Genomic DNA, 27,542 nt, shown 5'->3' on the forward strand with positions numbered 1-27,542 from the left:
AAAGCACATTGCAATATAAATGCGATAAAATTGTATCCAAGGAGAGAACAGCAAATTCAGATTTCTTAAGAATCCAATACATTTCCTTCTACAGTACACAATGAAAATAAACAAAATCTTCACATCGACTTAAAACTATGACATTGAGATCAATAATACATATAATGCTTCTGGTGTGGAGTCTGACATGAGGGGAAAGAATCAGCATCCTCAGAGCTGTCCATGGAGAGCGATGTATTGTGGCAAGAATCAGGCACTGCTAGTCTGCTCAGTCTTGACCCTGTAGAGCAAAATATGAAGAATAATGCGCTGGTATTTAGACTGGTAACATTCTAGCATTTTAGTTTATCTGACCTTTCTTTTTCTTTTCTTTTTTAAGATCAAGAGCAGTGGCCTAATCCAAAATGGCAGCACTCAGAGGGATTCTGTGTTTCTATCTTCCTTTGGTTTGGACCATACATTTCATGACCAGAGACATAAATGACCCCCCCCCCTTTACTGTATAAAGACGCATGCACACCACAGACTCTTCTTACCTTTATGTCAGTTTTCTCAGTGCTGCTTTCCTTTGCTTTCTCCTCCTCTTTCACCTCTGTGAAAAACACGACCAACAACAAACAAGTCTTATATCTATTATAAACCTACTTCACCATTGTCATAGAATCTGTATGCTTTTTTTTTTTAGGTCATTACATATCAATCTCAAGTGGACCATTTGCACTTTGGGGGCAGGTGTTAAATCGCACCTCAGGACGCAACTTGGAGATGTTGGCTGTCCCCAAAAAAAGGCATGGTAGCCATAAAAATGCTTCAAGATTTTTTTCAATGTGATTTTTAAATTGTTTGACATTTAGGAGATTAAGGAAAAGTGAGGGAAGGAGGGGGACATCGGTTTCACATTAGTAGAGTTGGAGTAGAAGTTATTTTATTATAAACTGTCGCATCACCCCCGTTGAGCTTCATTGGGGCGACTAGTGTTAAAAGCTCTTTATGAAAGAGGCTCAGACACAGGACTGCACACTTACCAACTTTCTTCTCCTCTCCCTCCTTCTTGTCTTCCTCTACGTGGGGCCGTTTCGCACCTTTCTTATGATTGGCCACATTCCTCCTTCCTCCCTCTCCCTCATCCTCAGAGTCAGAGAACTCCTCATCACAGGCTATCCTCTTGTCAGATGTTCGGACTGAAACATGACAGAAAATGAACGTTTTGATTCTGCAAGCAATAACAGCCTCAATGGAATGCACAAGGACAAATAAATAGCGAACGATAGTCAGAGTAGAACAATGGAACCCCCTGCCGACCATGAACTGATGTAGAACAGTGTGTTAATAGTAACTCATGTAGTAAGCATAGCAGACGGAATATGGTGCGTCTTCACTTACTTAGTCAAATGTATTTGTTGTAAGTCGCTTTGGATAAAGGAGTCTGCTAAATGCCAAAAATGTAAATGTCTTACTGGACATGCGCTTCTCAGGGTCCTCTGTGTCTTCGTCCACAGTGTCATCGGGGATGGCGTCTTCTGGGATAGCCTGCATCTGCACTCCAGGGGCATGAGGCAGCATCCGCAGGTTCTCAAACAGACGCTGCCTGAGGATTAAAACACACAACATCAATGATATTAGTACATCTGATATCACATGAAAGCATAAGCTCACACAGCCTAACATCATTCATCAGGAAACTACAATGTCATTGTAATACAGATATAACAACATCACAATGCAGACGCATACATCCATAATATAGAATAGCTAAATACATAAATAGATGACCAAGACCACCACAAACTCAGAAGCCCTTACTTGATCTTGTCCATGTATTCCCGTGTGTTCTGGTTGGTCATGTTTGATGGGCTAATGTGCAACTTGAAGTCAGGCCCAAAGCACTCAAAGTAGTCGTTGTATGGCAGTTCTAATAAAAAACAAAACAATAGAAAGAGAAATGGGGAATTGTCAGTGCCATGGTGAACATCAATGTTAGGATTTATACACTGTAAATAAACAAAAGTGTCAAAAATATCAGACCATTCAAATAAAATAAAAAAAGTGCCATGGAAAGATGGAACGACTAGTGTGATTCATAAGCTATAAAAGTTCCTCACCCTCGAGGGAGGTTATATTGCAAAGGGGTAAGGGTTTTGTCAATGTTCCACATTCCATTATGTGTACTAGTGGCCCTTTGAAAGGCCACTAGTATATAGGCCACACTATGATGTGTTCTCTCCATCTCACACATAGGCCACACTATGATGTGTTCTCTCCATCTCACACTCTTGGTAGCATGCTGACAGCCTGCTTAGTCAGCTCCCAGTGGGAATATGAATATCAGGGCCATCTCAGTCAAGTGACACAGCCAGCCACATACCATTTTGTCACAAGACTACCCCCTTCCCCAACCGGCAATAATAACTAAACTATAAAAGGTGCATTGGCAGGATCAATTCCCTGGCTGTAGCTTTTAGGTCAAGAACTGAGGGGGGGGGGAATGTTAAAGTGTTAAAAAGCTGGGACATCAAGATGCATTTTGAATTGATTTAAATGACCATACCATCTGGGATTTCAGTGTCCAGAGCCACAGCTGTCTCGTAGGTCCAACAGCGAGCCACGTTGCGAATGGTGTAGCCTCCTCCACCCAACATGAGCAGGGGGAGGTTGAAGGACTTCATGTATTCAACACACTTGGCGTGGCCTGGTGAAAATGTAATATAGATGTCAAAAGAACAGAGAGACTACCAGATTCATTATGTGTAGTTAATTGAATTCTAAACATTTACAACAGCAAAAAATTATGCAGAGACAAGCACGTTCCTTACCGCGGATGGTGAGATTAAAGCAGCCCAGCCTGTCCCCTGAGAGGGAGTCAGCACCACACTGCAAGACTACAGCACTGGGCTGGTACATCTCCATCACCTTGGCCATCACCTAACAAACCACAGAGGATGTTTAGACTGCAGATGCATAACACTGGTCAATGCATTTAAAAACTAAAAGATAAGCAAACATTTTTCTAAATGTTAACATCACATGTGCCCAGGTCAGATGTCTTGGTAAGGCTTCTTTAGTACTATGCAACACTATGACAATCTCCCAGTGTTATGGTGCAAACTTACAGGCTTGAAGATCTGCTCGTATGACTCGTCATCAATGCCATCTATCTCCCAGTGTTATGGTGCATACTTACAGGCTTGAAGATCTGCTCGTATGACTCGTCATCAATGCCATCTATCTCCCAGTGTTATGGTGCATACTTACAGGCTTGAAGATCTGCTCGTATGACTCGTCATCAATGCCATCTCTCAGAGGGAAGTTGACAGCGTAGTATTTGCCTTTTCCAGCACCAATATCCTGCGAGACAGACATATGGAAATATTGCAAAATGTCAAACACTTGAGTATCCCAAAGATATCTCCTACCAGGTAACAGACCACTTCTAATTCTTAGTTGATTCCTGTCATCTTAACAGTGACGGTCGAGTTCAGAGACAGGTGCTCACCCTGAGGTCTCCAGTCCCAGGGAAGTACTCTCCGTACTTGTGAAAGGACACAGTCATGACCCTGTCTGTGGTGTAGAAAGCTTCTTCCACTCCATCCCCATGGTGGATGTCAATGTCAATGTACAGCACCCTCTGGTGGTACCTAGGTGGGAGTGTGGGGGAAGAGACATCAAAATCACATTGCCTCCAACACATTTGACTGGTAGATATCTAAAACTAATGGTGTCATATCATATACACTCAGACATTGATTGATCTAGACACTTCTAGACAGAAGAGTTGAAACCTGCACAATCACAAATGAATTAGGTTGTATAAAATGTATAAATTGTAAGTCTGGGTTTATCAGTGGAACAGAAACCTACTTGAGCAGTTCCAGGATGGCCAGGACGATGTCATTGACGTAGCAGAACCCTGAGGGCTGTGACTTCTTGGCGTGGTGGAGTCCTCCAGCCCAGTTGACAGCGATGTCAGTCTGCTGCCTGTTGAGTTTCACGGATCCCGCTGTGCCGAGAGAGTAGACACTTGTTGTTGTTTACTGTATTTTCAGAAGCAAGTGTGTGTATAATTTATTATCCAAGAGGGACTTGTTTCACTGAATATGGTTATAGACACAGTGGGAATTAAAAGTTTGGAGAAGCAGAGAAACAGATTTCAAAAGCATGGGTAAAAAATAAAATCCCATTTGACAGTACTGATCTTCGATGAAAACCCTCAAACATTGCATCTTGTATACATATCCCAGCCCTGCTGCAACATCCCTAAGCCAAATCCCTAAAGCCTATGGTAACAGACACAGCTGTCTGCACTGGGTTTGCTCCTCTGATGGCGCTTTTCCATTGACCGGCTCGGCTCGGCTCGGCTCGCCTCAGCACGCTTTTTAACAGTTCTGGGTACGAGACGTTTTCCACTATACAGGAACGAACCGGGACTGTAGGAGGAGTTACGTGTCATAAGATTCCCCCCGCTATACAGATCAGCGGGGGGAAATGCGATAAGAATTATGTCAAAATGCAGCACTATCGTGCACAGATCAGCCTTACAACATGTAACGTTAAGTGCCTGTTACTTTCCGCTTTCAGTTCTAGTAGACTAGTTTAGATCTCGCAACCAGGGAAATGCCGACGGTGAACTACCGTAATAATAGGGCTGGGTATCGCCACTGATTTCCCAAAACGATTCGATTCCGATTCACCAGCTCAGTGAGCTCACGATTCGATTCGATTCTCGATTTGATTCGATTCCGATTCGATCTAGTTAAACTATACATTTTTTGCTTGAATATGAAAGAGATTCTCAGAATTAATGCTATAAATGGTTCAAGGAACCCTATAACATGTAGCATTGTTAAACATATCAATGAATTGACTCCAAAGCAGTTACATGAATGTACTTTTTATTGGAACACATTTTATTGGAACATATGAACATCATTGACCAACATTTTGCAACTACAAAAAGTGCTTTTTAACGTGCTTTACTGCAGCCGATGTAAATAAAGGGGCTACAAACATAGCCTACCGGTAATAATCAACAAAAAAAGCGTTTCCGAACGTTTTTTGAGGGGTTTATATATACAAAATAAAAATGTGCAAAACTCAAACGAAAATAGTGCAATAGATGAGGGTATTTTGGGGAACAAAAACACACATTGTAAACCATAATGTCCATGAAACTAAAGCCCTTCATTACTGCTTTCTCACTTTTTGGAGATTGAAAGATTCTTCTGCAAAAAAAGGAGCTGATCTACATGTTGCGGAGTGAGGCAGCTTCTCTGTGCAGTAACGATATCACCAGCGGTTGAGAAAACTCTCTCAGAAGCGACACTGGTCGCGGGGACACACAGAGACCGCTTTGCTTGGCGTGCCAAAAGGGGATACTCCCCTGCATGCACCTTCCACCAGGCCAGGGGGTATTCAGAGAGTGGAACAGGTTTTACTTCCCTGTATCTTTTCACTTCTTCCTTTGCCTTCTCAGCCAGAGATTTCTGTGGTACTACTATGGCTTTTGGGGTGTAGGCTGATCCAAGGAGAGACATCAGTGCAGAGGATTCCTTTGACCTCTTTGATGGAGAAGGGGCATAAGCCACTTTAACAGGAGGACAAAGGGTGTTGTCTTCCTGCTGCGCAGCCTCCTCATCCTCAGCTCCATCACCATCAGATTCTTGCTGTTGGAAAGATGAGCATAGTCAGGAAGAAACATAATTGATAATTGATTAATGATTATTAAAATACTGTAGTATACAGTAACTAAGTTATTTCTACATGTCAACTTACATTAGATGCCTCTGCTTGCTCCAGGCCAGCAGCTTCAGTCATCAATCTATCGAATGTGTCGTCTCGGACCTCATCAGATAAGAAGGGCAGGGCCTTGAAGCGAGGATCTAATGCTGATGTTACATACAGCTTGTCCTTCAGGGCTGCATATCTTAAAAGAGATTTAATTTGTTTTAACTTAAAACACATTACATTACATTACACATGCATGCATACAGTTACATGCATGCACAGACTGACTGACTCACGCACACCATGTATTTTCTTAATACAACTCCTAATATTTTAGCATGTAAAATTCTAATAACTTAACACAGGGGTTACAAATTAAGTAGCCTTTTAGAGACCCACTGTATTCATTTCATAACTCAAGGTTACTTACCACACACACACACACACACACACACACACACACACACACAGTGACGTTAAGTAGGCCTGAGCATACCTTGAATTGAAGTTGTTGTATATAGCAGTCTTGAGGTCCTTAATCACTGTGGAGTCGTGGGGGTCACTGCTCATCTTCTCCAGTAGCTGTGCCTGGAGAGGCGCAATAACGGAGACAGTCGGGGAGTTCTCTTCAGACATCACCAGTGTGGCTGCCTTCATCGGCCCAAGAGCTTTCACCACATCTTCTGCGACCGATATGTCAGCCTCTGTCAGAGTGCAGAGATCGCTTTCGTTCCTGCGCACTTCAGGTGACATCAGAGTTGCTGAGATGGCTGGTTGCTGCTCCAGGAAGCGTTCCAGCATGTCCAGAGCGCTGTTCCACCGGGTCACCACGTCAATCACAAGCTTATGAGCAGGCAGCTCCAGCATCCGTTGTTTCTCTTTGAGCGTGTGGTTTGCCGTAGTACTGCGATGGAAAAATGACGTGATACGCCTCACGCGGCCAAGCAAGCGCGCGACAGCTGTGATTTTGAGAGCTGCTTGTGAAGCTAAATTGAGCGTGTGCGCAAAACAGCCAATGTGCAATCGCTCCATCAAATGCACAGCGCGGACCATATTTGCAGCATTGTCCGTTATGATGACTGGATCTTTGTTTGTAAGCTCCCAATCTTGTATCGCCTCGGACAACAGGTCAGCTAGATTACTTGCAGTGTGGCTGGTTTCAACTGCCCTAGTCTGAAGAACATGAGACGTGAGACTCCAGTCATCATTGATATAGTGGCAAGTGATTGTCAGGTACGAATCCATTGCTCTGGATGTCCAGCTGTCACATGTTATGGCAACTCTCTCTGCTTGCTGAAGTGAAGTTGCGATATCACGTTTCACCTGCGCGTACATGTCTGGGACTATCACTTCACTCAACTGTTTGCGTGTCGGTAACACGTAGCGTGGTTCTAATACAGTGACGAGTTTTCGAAAGCCAGCATTTTCAACAACACTGTACGGGCGTATATCCTTGCAAATAAAATGTGCTACAGCCTCTGTAATTTGTTGGGCACGGGGAGAATTTGATTGCAATTTGCAACCAAACGTCTTTATCAGCGAGGTCTGTTTCGGCTCCGCTGTTCCGTGTTTCACGTCAGGGTGATGCCTCAATAAGTGGTTCCGTAGATTTGTGGTGTTTCCACTAAATTTAACTTCCACTGCGCACAGCTTACATATGACTTTGCTTTTGTCCAGCTCATCTCTATCGTCAAATGTTTTGAATCCAAAATGCACCCAGACATCTGACTTTAAGCCGGGTGGTGACTTGAGTGTCTGTGCCATCGCCATGTTTTTAGATTTTAGTGTTGAGACCTCACGTGTGTTGCGTGATAAATTCTTGTATCGCGAGATCTGGCCACGAGATCTCACACAAAAAAAACCATGAAAGATCGATCTCGGGACTTATGAATCGATAAATCGCTCATTTAATGAAGATCGATTCAGAATCGGGAAATCGATTTTTTGAACCCAGCCCTACGTAATAAGCCTAAAAACGGTTCAAACTGTTCAAAAAGTGCAACTTCTCTGCTTTCAGAAACTGTTTGAATTTTTTAGATTGGGCATATAGTTCATGAATTACGATAGTTTGAAGGAACGCTGTAGAATCCGCTGTAGACAGCTCCGGTTTCGGAGCAAGACGCGAATCTATCGGCATTAGTCAAATACAGTACATTCTCACATCCAGTCATCCGCTCACTGCTCTCCATCAAAAATGGCACATCCATCAATAATATTACACAATAACAACTGCTCTGATTAGATTGCTTAGATTGTTTAATACATCAACGGGGGAAAAGCGAGATGAACTCTGAACGAGTATCATGCTTCCTCCATTGAACGGAAAGTCCTATCTATTCCATTCAAAGTGTTTTACCCCTTTCCACTGGTAATAAGGAATTGGCAAGAATAGATCGATATAAATAGATCAACATAATGCAGCACTATCATGCACAGATCAGCCTTAAAAACATGTAACGTTAGATATATAACGGTGCGATGTATTTCTACGGAAAGGCTGACTGACGCGGGGCTCATACAATCTCCGCGTTCGTTATAGATACGAGTGCTCCGGTGTCTTGCTGGTAGTCAAATATATTTATTTATATATACAGCATATGGATGTTACGTGCCTGTTACCTGCCGCTTTCAGTTCTAGTAGTTTAGATCTCGCAACCAGGGAAACGCCGACATGTGTTAAAGGGAGCAAGACGCGAATCTACCGGCATTTGACTGCCGCTGGACTGAGGAACAGCATAGGCACAGGACATCGCCATAATAGCGATTTTTTTTGTTATGCTTGTTGTAAATAAAAGTTCTATGATGCATTGAAATGACATTAAACTAAGATAATACGATGGTTAGCATACTTTTTCTAATCTTTATTAATACGTTATTACAGAAACAGTAAGTGATATTTTCCGAGAGTGAAATCTGTTGTGGTATTTAAAGATGGCGGTTAGCGAAGAAATCTATGAACATGGGATGACGATTTCCATTGACCAATCAACGGTGTGCAGCGTCACACGTCACACGCAGCCTGGCAAAAAGGTACCTTTCGGCCCTGTAGTTCCTGCTCGTGAAGGGTAGCTAAAGAACCGAGCCGAGCCGAGCCAAGCCGACCCGGGCCGACAAATGGAAAAGCATATATATATTATTCTGGACGATTTCCAACTTCCAATAGACTGGATTATTTCTTCATGTTTAAAAAAGACGTAGAGAGGATGGAAACATGTACAATAGGCACAAGGGATTTATCAGATCATGCTATGCTATCTATAACTATACATTTGGATATAAAGCAAGGAGAAAAAATATGGAGATTAAACAACTCACTTCTCCAAGATAAGATCTTTGTTGAAAAAATCAATAAAGCCATAAAAGAATGTAGAAAAAAGTTTATACGTAGAGATAAATGACAATGGAGATACTAATCCAACTATTATATGGGAGGGCCTTAAAGCGGTACTACGAGGACAAATAATATCATATTGCGCATGGAAGAAAAGACAAACACAACAAAAACAGAAAATACTTGAACAACAAATACAACACTTGGAAGACAAATTAAAAAATACAAATGAAATAATTGTAAAAAATGAATTAAAAAAGAAGTATAAGGAGTTGGATAAAATTCGTACAGAGGAAGTGGAGAAATTAATGACATACACCAAACAGAAATATTACGATGGAGGACCTAAGTCTTTAAAACTCCTAGCATATCGACTTAAGACACAGACTAAAAAAGCACACATTTCGAAATTGAAGACTGTAGAAGGCTCTGGAACAATAACGGAAAAGGATAAAATAGCTGAAGAATTCGTAAAATATTATGAGAACCTTTATAAAAACACAGGAAACATTGACCTGGGACTAATGAAAGATTTCTTACATAAGTTAAACTTAAAGCAAGTAACAAGATCAAAAAATGAACAGCTCATTAAGGACATCACAGTAAATGAAATACAACATCAAATAAATAATCTTAAAATGGGGAAAACACCAGGTGATGATGGATATACTAATGAATTTTATAAAACTTTTCAAAAACAATTGATACCACTACTTTTACAAGCATATAAGTTTGTATTACAAACGGGAAATTGGGCAACTACTTGGAACTCATCTATAATAACGGTTATACATAAAGAAGGTAAGGACGCTACTGAATGTTCGTCTTACAGGCCAATATCACTACTGAATACGGACCATAAAATAGTAACAGCCATTATTGCCAATAGGTTAAAGGACATCGTGCCAGATATAATAGACAGCGACCAATGTGGTTTTATACCAGGTAGGCTGTTGTCAGATAATATAAGGAGGACGTTAAATATAATGGACTACGCACAAAACAATGGTGCAAACCTTCTACTCTTAACACTGGATGCAGAAAAAGCATTTGACAGAGTGCTATGGCCATTCATGTTTGAAATTGTAAGAAGCTTTGGATTTCATGAGAATTTTAATAAATGGCTTCAAGGAATGTATAAAAATCCAGTGTCAAGAGTAAAAGTAAATGGCACAATATCCAGAAGATTTCCAATCTATAAAGGTACAAGACAAGGAGACCCACTCTCAGCAGTTATATTTGCTATATGCATGGAAGGACTAGCAGAAAGTATAAGGAAAAATAATACCATCAAAGGCATAACGATAAAAGAGGAACAGCACAAACTGGCATTATATGCAGATGACGTGGTTGTTTATTTAACATCACCAGCCCAATCCTTACCAAGCCTAATGGAAGCAATTACAGAATATGGTAAACACTCTGGTTATAAACTAAATGAAAGTAAGTGTGAAGTATTAACAATTGGAGAACAGATAGATTCGGAAATTAAGGAAAAATACAAGTTGAAATGGGATGCAAAGAAAATCAAATATTTAGGAATCTACCTCACTGGAGATATAACAACATTATACACCGACAATTATCAAGCCCTTGAAAATAAAATACGACAAGATCTTAATAGATGGAAGATAACACCTGAATCCTTAATGAGTAGAGTAGAAAGCGTCAAAATGATGATCCTCCCACAGTTTCTGTTTTTATTTCAAACATTACCAGTTCCCATTCCACAGCGTAGCTTCAAAAAATGGAATACAATGCTCTCAAATTTCATTTGGAACTACAAAAGTAAACGGAAAAAACTTAGTATACTAACTCAAACCAGAGAAAAAGGAGGGTTTAATTTCCCTGATCTAAAGTCCTATTTCCATGCAACTCAAATAGATACAATAATGAAATGGATGAATAACTCGGTTCAAACCAAATGGAAAGACATAGAAAAACAAGCAATATCAATATCAATAGGAACACTACCTTTTCTGAGTCTAAAGGATATTCAAAAACATAGTGGAAATAACAGATGCATAGAAAATACCCTCAAAAATTGGAAAACTATTCGTAAAATGTATAAATGTGATGACAAATGTATTTATTTGAGAGAGATAGCCAGTGACCCAGACTTTTTACCTAATAAAACTAGTGTTGTTCCGATACCATTTTTTGATCCCGATACCGATACCGATACCTGACCGTGCAGTACTTGCCGATACCGAGTACCGATCCGATACCACGGCGTTTTGGGAAAAAAAAAAAAAAAAAAAAAAAACGCATACTCACCTCGATGTAAAATTATTGCTAACACTTAGTCTGGCACTGCTCAAAACCTTTGTAAAACAGGAAAAAAGACCAACAGAGAGTGAATGCTATAGAACTTTTTTTTATTATCTACCTGGTATGGTGACAAGAAAATCAACCCCTTATAAAACCTGAAATGTGGCTCTCACAGATGCCAATCAGTGCAATATCTATTTAAGATATAAAACAGTCGTAGTAGTAGTGCAACAGCAAGTGAACATTTACAAACAAAATAACTTTAAGATATAAAACAGTCGTAGTAGTAGTGCAACAGCAAGTAAACATTTACAAACAAAATAACTTTAAGATATAAAACCGTACAAGTAGTGCAACAGCAAGTAAACATTTACAAACAAAATAAGGCCCATTTGAGACTAACATAAGATGTAGGCCTACCTGAGGGAATAATACTATTTTAGAAGTCGCTGGTCCAAATATCCGTAGTGAAGCTGATGGCCTGCACCTTTCCTAGCTTATCTGAAACATGCTCAGTCACCTTCTTATTGAGGGCAGGGACGGCCGTCTCCGTGATGTATTTGCGACCTGGTATTTTGTATTTAGGTACCGCGTGAGCCATAAAAAGGCGGAATCCCACATTGTCAACAAAGGAGAGGGGCAGGTCACAGAGCACAATCATTTCAGACATTTTCTCAGTCATATTTCTTGCCATTTCACTCGTCGCGTCCCACTGGTCCTTTTTATGGAATGCGCTACTCAGCATTTGTTGTTTTGCTCCATCCGTTCTCTTGCTCGCTGTCGCTGCAGTAGATGACAGAAACTCGTCGTGCTCTTTAATATGTTTTAGCTTTAAATGCTTAATTAAGTTGCTAGTATTGAAACTGGCAGCTTTAGTGCCACCCCTCGACACATTGAGACCGCAAATTGTGCATTTAGCCGTTGTACACACCGGACTATCCACCTTGAAATATCTCCAAACCGCCGACATGTTTTCCTCTATAGCATGCGTGTTTGTTTTTCCGCGATAGTGAAGTGAAAACAAAAGCTGCCACGCCATTGGTTGAGAGCAGCTGCTCTGGGAGGAGCATGCCTGGGCATGTCTGCGCATGTCTGTGTTAGGAAGGCGGTGTCAGGTTACAGACAAGCTGAGAAAAACGCAACGTGGTATCGGGAGTTATTATTTGTTCGTACTCGCCGATACCGATACCAGCATTTTTGTGCGTATCGGTGGCTATGCCGATACTAGTATCGGTATCGGAACAACACTAAATAAAACAGACAAAATATTAGAAGAATGGGCTAGGAAGGGACTACAGGTGTACTCACAGATGTTTACAAATGACATGATAGACTCATTTGAAACCTTAGTTAATCAACTTAATATAAGTAATAGCCATTTTTTTAAGTACTTACAAATTAGAAGCTACCTTATAACACAGCAGAGGAGACAGGAACAAAGATCACATATACTAATGGAATATCTGATCAAAAATAGAAACAGTGAAAAGACAAAAATCTCAAAAATTTACAAAATCATGCAAGAAATCAAGATACAAGAAGATAACACTAAAGAAAAATGGGAAAACGAATTAGCAATAACAATTACGGATGACGAGTGGAAAGAAGCATGCAAAAGAATATTTAAGACAACACAATCAAAATTCTGGAAAGAATTTGCTTGGAAAATAAATATGAAGATCTTCCTAACACCGAAAATGTTGTCAAAATATAGGCCAACAGGCAATGCAGAATGCTGGAGGAAATGTACGGAACGAGAAGCCAATCACACACACATTTTCTATACATGCCCTAAATTGAAAAGGTTTTGGGAGGCAGTTCAAGTAAAAATAAAAAATACATTTACCTTACAAAATCCTATACATCCAGTCAATATTATACTCGGTCTTAATCATTAGATATATACAGAGAGGGAGATAAATATTTGTACACCATACTACGTATCGCGGCTTTAAAGCAAATCACACGTAAATGGTTGGACTTAAACCCACCATCCGTTAATAATTGGAAAAAAACTGTTGAAGACATAAAAGAAATGGAAAGAATTACTTGCAAAGTGGGAGGCCGTGAAGAGCAATTCACTATGAACTGGAGTAAATGGACCGAATGAATGAGTAGGAAGGAAGCCCCCCCCCCCCAACCCTCCCCGATCACACCCCTCCCACCCCCCTCCCTTTGTCTCTTACTTTTCTATTTCTATCCCTATAATTTCTCTCTTTTTTTTTCTTTTATATTTTCTCTCTAGTCTCTATTCTTTATTTTCTTTATTTCTTGTTCTCTCTATAAAAAATAAAAAAACAAACAAAAATGATGCAGGATGAACTTAAACAAGTGAAGAACTTGTAAAGTGTGTGAAATGAACTTGTGAAATGTAATGTAAAGTCCTGCAATAAAGTATTAAAAAAAAAATGGAAAAGCGCCAAAGAAGCAGGCCAGCCCGGGCTGACCCTGTAGTGGAAAAGCGCCATGAGTGTCTTCCTAGGCAATGAAGAAACAACCTATTCCTTTTGTTTTGCATTTTAGCCAAATGCTTACTGACTAGTAATTTACCCATGCAGTTATTGCAGCAAAATATGATATTGAAAGCTTGCCTAGACTGACCGACGGGGCTTAAATTATAATTATAAAAAGACTAAATATTAATTTGAGTGATAATGATGCCACAAAAATAACCGTTTGTTAAACTTACCAGCAGAGCCACCAGTAGACAACTGGCAGAACTCAAACAACCCATCAAACACTGGACAGTCCTTCCCAACTTTGACTATGAAGGGAAAAACAAATTAAAGAATAACAGTCATAATATGTTCAAAGATATTTGTCACAAGCACTTAATAGGCCTACAATTGACACACATGTGAAACATTGCATCCCACTGATCCATCAAATATTAAGGTTGAGTTCTTTTTTCACATTCTTTATGAATAAGCTATGGGGCTTACAGCCACCACCACTGCCTCACTTACACCGTTGCATTTGCTTGCTGAACTCTGACATGTTGTCTGGTCGGATGGATTTGAGGAACTTGATGTAGTCGTCGCTGTGGTATTTTGTCATTTCCTCTGCAGTGGCTTTGTGTGGTCTCTGTAAGATAAAGATGTTTAAACAACTTGAAGGAGCTGGACAGAAAACAGCATAGCTACTAGGGCTGCACGATTTGGGGGAAAAATCGAATTGCGATTATTTGGACAGATATCGCGATTGCGATTAATTTGCGATTATTATTTTTTTAAATAGCAAAAAAAAAAAAAAAAAAAAAAAGGGAGTTTTTGTAAAGTGTGGCCATATCTCCGGCTAGGAAGGTCGTATCAACGTGCAGTTTGTTTGTACGTCTTCAGGGGACTTAGAGGCTCCCTCCTCTAGCACCCCCACAGCCCGAGCTACGAGTGAAAGAACTAAACTTACATTGGGTTGCTTTAAAGTTGGGTTGCTTTAAAATCAAGCTTCAGATTAAAACATGTGATGGAGCATTACTAACCTGACTCAGGTGGTTTGTTTCACACAACCATCTAGGAAAGCTTAATTGGAAGCTGTTTGGAAAAGGGCAGGTACTTTCAAAAAATACTTGGCAGGTGATTGGATGAATCTGTCTATCACCTTCTATCATGGGCTAATTTCAGAGAGCATTACCACATGATACCATCAAACTGTTAACTGCTCTTATGCCATCAAACTGTTCTAATGCAAGGATGAGAACTTAAAAGATATGAATTGGAACAACATATTTATGTATGTTTTTTTTTAAACAGCTGCCATTTTGTTTCTCTCAAGTGTCCATTTCTTTTGAACAATTCCAATATGAAAATAAAATAGGACCTTTCTACAAACAAGGTTATTTAATTATGGCTCAGGAGCAGCATCTAAATATTGCACATACTGCAATCAAGTTAAATAAAGTGCTAATAAAAATGTCCAGTAAAAAAGAATAGGTCCTTTCTGTAAACATTGAAATAGATAAAGCTCTTCAACTCGTCGTAATGTAGGCCTATGTAAGTGCACGGCTCGACCGCAGATCGGTTGTTGTTGCATAGTACTCCACATGTTTCAGCTCCGTACGTGCGGGATGGAATCACATTATCTTTTATCCAGCGTTTGGATTAGTTTTTTAAACTCTTCGTTGCTCACAGTGTTAATAGACACCATGTCTTTAGCGAGGTAATGCGTGATGGAATTTGTTATTTCACGGTGCCTTCGTGAGCCCTTTTCATACAGGGTAACAGCCGCAAACGACTCTAAAACTCTAGTTTGCTTAACGTTAGACTGGGCTACGGGACTTTCACTTAACTCTCCGTCATAGAGCTGCCCGTGGTACTTTTTCAAGTGCTGATACAGGTTTGTGGCGTTGCGTCTGGATGTAGCGACTGTTCCACGACAGGTCGTGCCCAACACCGGCTTTTGTTGCACATCTGTCGTCCTAAACCCGAAATACTTACAACAGAAGTGCTGTTTTTCTTCGGGACTAAATCGTTGCTTCTGGCTCTGCTGAAGTCATTTATCCACCATGAATGTTGCTAGCTACCGAAACGTGGGCGTTTCACGTGCGATGTTGTTGTTGTGCGTGTGCGTTCATTGACATTGACGTTCATTGACATTGACGTTCATTGACGTTGACTGACGTTGAATCCGACGCGCTGTATGACGTATCCCATACGGGTAGTGGTGGTCTAGTGGATAGTGAGTTGGACTTGTGATCGGAAGGTTGTGAGTTCAAATCCCGCCTGAAACCACACCACTACTAGTGTGCCCTAGAGTAAGGCACTTAGCCCTCAGTTACTCCAGGGGCAATGTCCCTGTAATTCATAATTGTAAATCGCTTTGGATTAAAAGCGTCTGCTAAATGGCAAAGCAAAAAAAAAAAAAAAAAAAACGCAGGCAAATCGCAGGCTTTGCGATTAGCTAATCGCATCATTTCAAATCGCGATTTCGATTTAAAATCGATTAATCGTGCAGCCCTAATAGCTACATATTCAGAGACTATACTATCATAGTTGCGGAACCAGTGATGGAAAGAACAATGTAAAAGGAAAATATCAGAGCCAGCACACAAGTGTTTGATACATACAGTATGAGCTTATTCCAATTAGTCCTTTAGAGACTAGTGGGTTTTTAAATAATATTTAGCCTACATCGTAGCAACCATACAGAGGGAAAATCATAATATGCTACACCTTTTCCATTAGCTAAGTCACTACAAAAGGAAATGCATCTATTGAAATGCAATACTTGATAATAAATAAGTAATTCATTAGATAGACATTTGTAAAGATGTACATAGACATTCAAGTTGTTATAAACTAAGAATTATGAACTTACATAGATTTCCATCTTTCTGTAGAGACCATAGTTCAGAAGTAGATTGTGAGTCATGCGAATTCGGTGTGGTTTCATGGGATGCCCTTGTCCATAACAATAATTTCCTATGTCACCTGATGAAGGAAACAAGGAAAGAAACATTATTCAACAGACAATGACATTAATTCATGTTTAAAATAATTGATTGCATGTTTAATAGTTCCCCCTACATGAAATGCATGACATGTATTGTTTTGCATGATTACACATGTGTTCATCACTGTACATAAACTATTCATCACAATTGAGCATAGGCCTTCCAGTGGTTGTTCTGCCAGTGATGACTATTGGTGCTTTTCCATTGACCGGCTCGGCTCGGCACGGCTCGCCTCGGCACGCTTTTGAAAAGTTCCATATAGGAATCGTTCTCCACTATACAGGAACGACCCAGGACTGTAGGAGGAGTTACGTGTCATAAGATTCCCCCCGCTATACAGATCAGCGGGGGGAAATGCGATAATAATTATCGTGCACAGATCAGCCTTACAACATGTAACGTTAAGTGCCTGTTACTTGCCCCTTTCAGTTCTAGTAGACTCATTTAGATCTCGCAACCAGGGAAATGCCGACATGTGTTAAAGCCCTGATTCTATTTTTATTTCTCCTGACACGTTGAGCACTGTGCTTTTTTTTGTTGGTGAACTACCGTAATAAGCCTAAAAACTGTTCAAACTGTTCAAAAAGTGCAACTTCTCTGCTTTCAGAAACTGTTTGAATTTTTTAGATTGGGCATATAGTTCATGAATTACGATAGTTTGAAGGAACGCTGTAAAATCCTGTCTGCGCCGACAGCTCCGGTTTCGGAGCAAGACGTGAATCTACCGGCATTAGTCAAATACATGCTCACATCCAGTCATCCGCTCACTGCTCTCCATCAAAAATGGCACATCCATCAATAATATTACATAATAAAAACTGCTCTGATTAGATTGCTTAGATTGTTTAATACATCAACGGGGGGAAAAGCGAGATGAACTCGCCAGTATCATGCTTCCTCCATTGAACGGAAAGTCCTATCTATTCCATTCAAAGTGTTTTAGCCTTCCCCCTTTCCACTGGTAATAAGGAATTGGCAAGAATAGATCGATATAAATAGATCAACATAATGCAGCACTATCATGCACAGATCAACCTTAAAACATGTAACTTTAGATATATAACAGAGCGATGTATTTCTACGGAAAGGCTGACCGACGCGGGGCTCATACAATCTCCACGTTTGTTATAGATTTAGATACGAGTAGAGATGCACCGATCAGGGTTTTTGGTGCCGATCACTGATCACCGATCACTGGAATCAGTGATCTGCCGATCCGATATCACCGATCATCGATCACAGCGTCGAAAATGGCAATTGAAGCATTCTATTTATTGTGTAGCATTATTTATGTTTTTAATTATTCTTAACACCATTGACATTGTATATTAAGTAATCAAATGAAATTAGGAGATGAGAAAGTATCATGATTTGACAACCATCTGTTTTATTGAATTCACAACCACCTGTAGCTTACTTCAGGAAAAACAAATAAAATGTGAAAATAAAAATCATAATAAATAAAATGTACACTGTCACATCAAATGTGCAACATTCCACTCGAATGAGAGGAACTAGGGGCTCTTAGAGAACTTGGAGCTTATACTGTAGCTGTTCTGAAGGCCCAGAGTAAGAATTCAAATTAGTTAAAATAGGAGTCAATTATATTTATTATTAGTAGTAGTTCACCCCACTCCCACCCCTTCAGGTTCCCAAGTTTGTTATTTTCTATTAATACCACTCGTTTGAATGCTGTGTGTGTTCTGTTGTGAGACGTTGCCGTTTTTGTGTTGCTGGATAATTGTGTGAGTTTTGGTGAACGCACCCTAGAATGCTCTCGCGAGGGAAATGTTTGGTGCTCCTGACGACGGCGAGTCAGTTGGTGGTTTCGTAACGGAGAAGAGGGTTAATTTCGGGACTCGTGAGTGGCTAGGATAGAGAAATGTATCACTACATATGAGCTAAATCATAAACCTCTAGTAAACCGAAGTTGAAGATTGCTGTTGTGTGGATAGTTGAAGTGAACAACGAACTAGGACCGTGGGATGCGGCTAGCAAACGACGCTAGCCATCTCCGCTCCAATTCATCGTGAGTCTGACATGCCCGTCCAGTCCTGAGTCGGGATATTCAGAAGACGATCCATCTGTCTACTAGCTACCTCCACGGAGTTTCCACTGAACTTTCCACCTCTCCCTCCATCCATCACCATCACCACACGTGCTACAACCCGGGCTACTGGTACCATTAGATAGGCTAGATATATTTCAATGTTATATGTATGTGCATTTGTGTATGTTATCTGTATATATTAAATGTTGTAATTGTTCCATATTTGATACCTGTCCCCTCCCCCTCAGTTATTTAGTCAGCCAGCCCCCAAGAAGAAGAGCTTCGACCAGACTACGGGTAAGGTGAAGCCCTTCTGCCCCCACTGTGACGGAGAACACTGGTTATCCCAGTGCGAGCCATTCAAGAAGCTGACCCCTATCGACCTAGAGGAGTGGATCAGAGCCAACCGCCGCTGCTTCCGGTGTGCACGCCGCCATAAAGCAGCAGACTGCACTCTCAGGAAGAAGTGCCGTAAATGTGAAGGTCAGCATCTCGAGGTCCTCCACGACTACAACCGGAAGAACTCCACTCTGCGGACCGAGAGTTCCAGAGTACTGCTGAAGGTCGTCCGGGTACTCTTGCATTACAATGACCAAGTACTCGACACCCACGCAGTACTGGACGATGGATCAGAGAGGACGCTCCTACTCGCCTGAGCAGCGGCTCAGTTGAACCTGCGAGGACCCGAAGAGAAGATGACCCTCCGTACCATCCGTCGGGACCTGAAAACCATCACAGGAGAAAGAGTCTCATTCACGATTTCACCGGCTGACCGACCCGACCAGCGATACACTATCAATAAAGCTTTCACCAGCCACAATATTGGCTTGTCCCGTTACGATTACCCCATCCAACAGTTGAGGGAAAAGTACGAACATCTGCGCCATCTACCCATACCGCCCATCAATGGAGTCACCCCGACCCTCCTCATTGGATCCGACCACGCAGACCTCATAGTCCCTACACGTGCGGTCTACCGGACCCAGAGGATGCCCAGCTGCGATTAAGACCCGTCTGGGGTGGACCCTCCAGGGTCCCATCTCCGTGCCCCATGGTCGATCTACATCAACCCGATGTATGTACACAAAGGTGGACCACATAGACTCCACCCTCCTGCAGCACGTCGAACGGTTGTGGAAACTGGACGACCTCCCGTTTAAGAACGATAGACAGATGGTCCGATCCAAGGAAGACAAGTTTGCAGTAGCCCTCCTCGAGCAGAAGACCACGAGGCTCGAGGACAAAGGAGTGCTAAGATACGTGACCCCCCTCCTACGGCGAGAAGGTATGCCGACTCTACGTGTGCCCAAGGAAATCACGGGTAACTACCTGCGGAGCACAGAGCGGCGCCTAGCCAAGGATCCCAAACAAGCAGCAATCTACCGAGCTGAGATGGAAAAACTGATGGTGGCCGGTTACGTGAGGAAGATCGGTGACCAGGAAGCCGAACGGACCGAGGAGTCCTGGTACGTGCCTCACCACAAAGTTTCACACAACGGAAAGGACCGCTTAGTCTTTAACTGCAGCTTTCAGGTAGGGCAGCAGAACCTGAACAGCTTACTCCTTCCTGGTCCCACACTTGGACCCTCCCTCCTTGGAGTCCTGATCCGCTTTCGGCAGGACAAGGTCGCCATCAGCGGAGACATAAAAGGGATGTTTCTACAAGTCCGGCTGATGGAGGAAGATAAACCCCTCTTGAGGTTTCTATGGAGAGAGAAACCCGACGACGAACATCCCTCCATCTACCAGTGGGAGGTACTTCCCTTCGGCACCACCTGTAGTCCGTGCTGCGCCACATTCGCGCTCCAGAAGCACGTCGCCGAAGACCCCGACGCCGGAGAGGATGTCCGTCACAGTGTCGAGCGGTGTTTCTATGCGGACAACTGTCTACAGAGCGTCGCTACTCCTGAAGAAGCGGAGAGCATTCTAATGAAGCTGCGGACCTCGCTGGCAAAGGGCGGGTTCGACCTCCGACAGTGGGCCAGCAGTGACCCCCGAGTCCTCCGTCGCCTCCCCCCAGAGGCCAAAGCCGCGAGCAGTGAAACATGGATGGCGCAGACACCAGGCGAAGCTCAAGAGATGACCTTGGGTCTAGTCTGGCGCTTCAAGACCGACTCTCTGCATTACCGACACACACAGTGTTTCCTCTATATGCATTTATTGGTGGCGGGCCGCCACGAATGAATTTCCTCCGCCACGAATTGATTCAGTCCACAAAAAAAAAAAAAAAAAAAAATCCACCTCTGAACATTTTAGCTGATTAAAATATATCTGATCCTAGATCAGCGCTATAATGGATGTTGACTAAAAGTGCACCTAAATCCACGCCCATCTCTCTCTAACCGCTGATCCAAAATCAGATTAATGACATTAAACATTCAGTTGACGACGTGACACAAGGGCTACTCCTGATTGGTCTAAATGTGAACCGGCATGAGAACCGTGCAGACTCAACCATCCCCGCTCAGCAGTCTTGCCTTCCGAAATGCTCGGGCGCCTGTGTTTTCTCCTCGCAAATAACGGGCTAAAAGTCACCGGTAGTACCATCTAAAAGATACAAAAAGCTGATCTAGCTAGCTAGGTGCACAAATAAGACATCACGTTAAATAACTTCGAAAAATTAAACGAAAACAGCGACAGATGGATGGATTTTTCAAGAAAAAAGATGTCCCAGACACTTCAAACATTGCTGAAGCTAGCAGTGGCTATGAGCGATACGAAACTGCATGGCTGGGTGTCGTATTGCAGGATTTAAGTTTCTCTCTATATTTCGGGACGAGGAGCAGCATGGCATGGTCGGACCTTCCCAGCGGTACCCTCGGGAACGAACGGTAAGCCTCGTTGATAGTAACGTAGCAGTGGTCTAGTATGTTAGCTCCTCTGCTGGGGCATGACACCTGTTGTTTGTAATTGGGAAGTTCTGTTGGTGTGATTAAAATCGCCGAGCACAATAACTGCTGCGTCGGGATTAGAGTTTTCCACAGAGGAGATGTAGGTGGGACATTGCAATTGAAATTGCGTTCAAAGTAAAAAACACACACACACACACGCAAATATTGACAGTAGAGCTTGGCTTGATAGTGTATATCCCCACTGTGCTGGGTCGCCTCCACACGGGCCGTTAATAAGACTGCTGTCTGTGGATTAGTTCGAAAAAAATGTGTCCAATACAACGTTGTAGTTGTTTAGTACAAATGGGTCTATAGCAGCTAGGTAACATTAGCCCTGTATCAGAGTTGTGTTGTTGGGTCTTGTAGCAGGGTTAGCTATAGCAGCTAGGTAACATTAGCCCTGTATCAGAGTTGTGTTGTTGGGTCTTGTAGCAGGGTTGGGTTAGCTATAGCAGCTAGGTAACATTAGCCCTGTATCAGAGTTGTGTTGTTGGGTCTTGTAGCAGGGTTAGCTATAGCAGCTAGGTAACATTAGTCCTGTATCAGAGTTGTGATGTTGGGTCTTGTAGCAGGGTTGGGTTAGCTATAGCAGCTAGGTAACATTAGTCCTGTATCAGAGGTGTGTTGTTGGGTCTTGTAGCAGGGTTGGGTTAGCTATAGCAGCTAGGTAACATTAGTCCTGTATCAGAGTTGTGTTGTTGGGTCTTGTACAGTTGCTCAAAATGCAGATAAGAGAAAGTATAGGCTAATATCAAACAACAATCCTAGAGATGACTAACTCAAACGTACGCATAACTAAATAAAAGCAGGCCAACTAACGACAGCTACACGCCCTCAACTGGGAACATAAAGGATAAATGAATTTTGCAATCGAACGTGTCCTACAGCGACAGCTGGTCGTGCAAATCAGGTTCTGGGAAGATTTTTGTAGCTTTTTTTTTTTTGCCATCCTCCCTCTAGTTTGAAATTAGTTCGTTGTTTTGAACGCACGTGCGCGTTCCATGCGCGTGCACGCGAATTTTTTTTTGACCTGCACGTCTTCAGTGACGCTTCGGAGACCGCTTAAGGGTCAGTGGCTTATCTTCGGGCTAAGGACAAGGGAGGAGAGGTCCACGTCGCCTTCGTCCTAGCCCGATCCAGGGTAGCCCCACGAAAGCAGCAGTCGATCCCGCGCCTGGAGCTCTGCGCAGCTCTGGTTGGCGCACAGTTAGCTAAGTTGGTGAAGGAAGAACTCACCTTACCTGTGCGTGATACCGTCTTGTGGTCGGACTCTACGACCGTTATCACCTGGCTCCAGTCCCAATCCTGCCGGTACAAGGTGTTTGTAGGAGTCAGAGTATCGGAGATCCAGGAACTGGTAGGAGCGGAGTGCTGGAGGTACATAGACACCGGACAAAACCCTGCAGATGTTATCACTAGAGGGACGTCCCTTGCCAGTCCTTGCCTCCCTAACTCTTACAACAACGGAGTTCCTCCGGCTACCAGAGGAGGAGTGGCCCACCCAACCATCCCTGATGAAGAGTCAGGATGAGTCGGAGATCAAGAAGTCCCTCTTCTGCGGGCTGAGTCAAGATCAGGCCCCGGAGGGCCCCAACATGGATGACTGCCTGACATTGGTGAGCCTCCAGAAGAAAACGTTCCTCTGGCACCACCCGGAGTTCCCCACTACTACCGACCTCAGTGCAGCTGACTACGAGGAAGTGGAGCTCCTGGTGTGGCAGAGAGCGCAGAGGGACTCCTTCCCAGAAGAAAGGGAGTGCCTGACACAAGGAAAGCCAGTCGCATCAGAGAGTCGACTCCTGACCCTAGCCCCGGAACTTGACGCCCAGGGGCTCATCAGAGTGGGTGGCAGGTTGAGAAGGGCCCCGAATCTATCAGAGGACACAAAACACCCTATCGTCCTGGGTACCCGTCACAGGGTGACAGAGTTAGTCATCCAGAAGTACGACCAGGCGGTGTGCCACGCTGGGGCCGAGCGAGTATTCGCGGAGATCCGGCGACGCTTTTGGATCCCACAAGGGAGAGAATCCGTACGCAGGTTCCAACGGAATTGTGCTGACTGCCGTAAGTGGAGGGCACAACCTGTAATACCAAAGATGGCAGACCTGCCGCCTCAGGGTCGGAGAACGGGCCTTCCACTCCACAGGAGTGGACTGTTTTGGCCCCTTCAGTGTGAAGAGAGGAAGAGGAACAGAGAAGCGGTGGGGAATCGTTTACAAATGTATGACTACCCGAGCTGTACATATAGACCTCCTCCAATCCATGAGTACAGATTCCTTCCTCATGTCATTCCGGAGGTTCCAGGCCAGGAGAGGGACCCCCTCGGTTCTGTTGTCTGACCAAGGAACTAACTTCCGCGGAGGAGATACAGAGCTGAGGGAGAGCTTCAAAGAGATGAGCGAAGAGCTCAGGACCCGCCTTGCTCCATCACAAGTGACCTTCCAATTCAACCCCCCTAACGCCCCCCACTTCGGAGGGGCTTGGGAGAGGGAGGTGCGGTCTATCAAGGCAGCCCTGTACACAGTCCTGGGAGCCCAGACCGTAGAAGATGAGGTTCTGGCCACCGTCCTCACAGAGATAGAAGGGGTACTGAACTCTAAGCCGCTCGGCTACGTATCCACGGACGTAGCTGATGTCGACCTCATTACACCGAACTACCTCCTTATGGGGCGGCTAGACCCTGCCCTACCCCAGGCTGTGTACCGGCAAGATGAGATGCGTGGGAGGAGGATGTGGAGACATAGCCAGGTGCTGGCCGATCAATTCTGGTCCCACTTTCTCTTGTACTACCTACCATCCCTTCAAGCCCGCCAGAAATGGGTCAAGGAAAGAGACAACCTGACAGTAGGGACAGTCGTAATGGTTGTGGACCAGTCGCTGCCCCGAGCCATGTGGCCAGCGGGTCGAGTGAGCAAAGTCATTGAGGGATCGGACGGGAAGGTCAGGGCTGCTGAAGTCATAGTCCAAGGGCGGACCTACACCATGATAATATATTTATTATTAGTAGTAGTTCACCCCACTCCCACCCCTTCAGGTTCCCAAGTTTGTTATTTTCTATTAATACCACTCGTTTGAATGCTGTGTGTGTTCTGTTGTGAGACGTTGCCGTTTTTGTGTTGCTGGATAATTGTGCGAGTTTTGGTGAACGCACCCTAGAATGCTCTCGCGAGGGAAATGTTTGGTGCTCCTGACGACGGCGAGTCAGTTGGTGGTTTCGTAACGGAGAAGAGGGTTAATTTCGGGACTCGTGAGTGGCTAGGATAGAGAAATGTATCACTACATATAAGCTAAATCATAAACCTCTAGTAAACCGAAGTTAAAGATTGCTGTTGTGTGGATAGTTGAAGTGAACAACGAACTAGGACCGTGGGATGCGGCTAGCAAACGACGCTAGCCATCTCCGCTCCAATTCATCGTGAGTCTGACGTGCCCGTCCAGTCCTGAGTCGGGATATTCAGAAGACGATCCATCTGTCTACTAGTTACCTCCACGGAGTTTCCACTGAACTTTCCACCTCTCCCTCCATCCATCACCATCACCACACGTGCTACAACCCGGGCTACTGGTACCATTAGATAGGCTAGATATATTTCAATGTTATATGTATGTGCATTTGTGTATGTTATCTGTATATATTAAATGTTGTAATTGTTCCATCTTTGATACCTGTCCCCTCCCCCTCAGTTATTTAGTCAGTGTCCACCATTTAAATCCCATTTAGTCTATATAGAGTGTTAGTGTTAAATTAGTGCCACTAAGGTTATAATAGTCCACGGGTGTGTATCCCCCCCGATACAGTAGCTTTCCTGAGGAACAATAAACATACCCAAACTAAACTGCAACATAAACAGGCTATAGCCAAATATAAAATAAAGTCAGTCAGTTTCAAGTCATATTTAGGAGGAGATAAGACAGCAAGTCAGCAATAATCAATAAAACAAAAAAACAAAACATTGCACCTAAGGAGATTTCAGACTCAAACCTTACTTCTGATTAAGCAGCATCACTGGCAGATTAGCCTTGAGAAATACAAGCATCTCAGCTCAGCTCAGCGCAGCGTATAGCGTGGATCCAAGGCAGGAAACAAGGCGCTTGAACCCGGCGTCTTCCACAACAGACAGGGGCTGCTGATCAAGGCAATGGCATATGAATTCCATTACTTTCGCATTTATTTCCTTTCGTTTCTTGTTGTCGTTGCTGTATGGTTGCTGTCGTTTCAGTCTCTGTAACAGTTAGCTGAGTGAGTGGCGTCGAACGTTCTTTCGACGACTCTTTCTCTCTGGCCTTAGCGCTCGCCAATTTATCAAACTCGTTAAATTCCTTGGTGTGACAAGCCTTCAAATGCCGTATGATATTCGTGGTATCGAAAGACCTTGCGTGCGTTCCTCCGCGAGGTATTTCTTTTGAGCAGACATTACAAACTGCATATTTGTTGTCTCTTTCCGACACTGTGTAATATTGCCAGACTGGCGACGCCATTTCTCTATGTAAACTGATCGGCCGTGTTTGATCGGCCGTTTTGAGAACTTCGATCAAAATCGATCAAGGGCATATCGGCCGATATCGATCGGCGCCGATAAGATCGGAGCATCTCTAGATTATACGAGTGCTCCGGTGTCTTGCTGGTAGTCAAATATATTTATTTATATATACAGCATATGGATGTTACGTGCCTATTACCTGCCGCTTTCAGTTCTAATAGTTTAGATCTCGCAACCAGGGAAACGCCGACATGTGTTAAAGGGAGCAAGACGCGAATCTACCGGCATTTGACTGCCGCTGGACTGAGGAACAGCATAGGCACAGGACATCGCCATAATAGCGATTTTTTTGTTATGCTTGTTGTTCTATGATGCAAAAAGTTATATGATGAGTTTTATGATAAAAGTTCTATGATGCATTGAAATGACATTAAACTAAGATAATACGATGGTTAGCATAATTTTTCTAATCTTTATTAATAAGTTATTACAGAAACAGTAAGTGAAATTTTCGGAGAGCGAAATCTGTTGTGGTATTTAAAGATGGAGGTTAGCGAAGAAATCTATGAACATGGGATGACGATTTCCATTGACCAATCAACGGTGTGCAGCGTCACACGTCACACGCAGCCTGGCAAAAAAGTACCTTTGGTACCTTTCGCTACCCATCCCGAACAAGAACTATTTTACCGTGCCGAGCCGAGCCGACCCGGTCAATGGAAAAGCGCCATAACGCTGGGCCTTTGGACACCCAGTGCAATTATGAGTGAATCTAATTGGAGGGAGTGGAATGGAACATGTAGCCTAGTTCCAATGAACAATGTCAAACGAAAAGTTATGCATTCATAACATGTTTTTTTTAAAGGTTTCTTATCATTAACACATTTAAAGGAAACTACAATTGGACACATACACTGCACACACACACACACACACACATTAACCACTGCATTGAATGATACCGTTCCAGGCCAGGGATTAGTCTGTCCCCGTACACACAGTTCAGTTCGTTGGCAACATATCCAAGTAATTATTAACATCAGGCACTTAAAACTAGAGAACACACATCTAGTACCAAAATATTTCATATAGCAATAATTCTATAATTATTCACTAATGCTGACGTTATAACAAGCAAGCATGAATATGCTAGCAAGCAACCTGGCACCACTCTCTCCCGGTGGTGGCTATGGCACAGAGCTAGCTGGTGCTAGTGCTAGCTACGCTACTAGCTCTTTGTAAAATACCATGCGCTAATGATGGCTCTACTTTTCATATTCAGACATCCCATACCATCATAGTAGAGGCAGACTTTCTTCTTGGTTCCACCTGCAACCGTATAAGCCAT

General features: G+C 43.0%; 1 protein-coding gene across 1 annotated transcript; it reads right to left on the reverse strand.

Annotated features, from left to right (window-relative positions):
• Positions 1 to 145: 145 nt before the first annotated feature.
• LOC308153618 (histone deacetylase 2-like) lies at positions 146 to 27,542 on the reverse strand (the record flags this gene model as incomplete). Its single annotated transcript, XM_080526804.1, has 14 exons — positions 146 to 280; positions 537 to 592; positions 1,026 to 1,181; positions 1,458 to 1,588; positions 1,804 to 1,912; positions 2,549 to 2,689; positions 2,814 to 2,922; positions 3,253 to 3,345; positions 3,494 to 3,635; positions 3,859 to 3,997; positions 14,013 to 14,087; positions 14,290 to 14,407; positions 16,637 to 16,749; positions 27,488 to 27,542. 14 exons carry the CDS (start codon positions 27,540 to 27,542, stop codon positions 269 to 271), a joined length of 1,449 nt encoding a protein of 482 aa, XP_080382930.1. The 3' UTR covers positions 146 to 268.

The sequence above is a fragment of the Nansenia antarctica genome (genome assembly GCF_963989245.1).
Source record: "Nansenia antarctica genome assembly, chromosome: 3".
NCBI lineage: Eukaryota > Metazoa > Chordata > Actinopteri > Argentiniformes > Microstomatidae > Nansenia > Nansenia antarctica.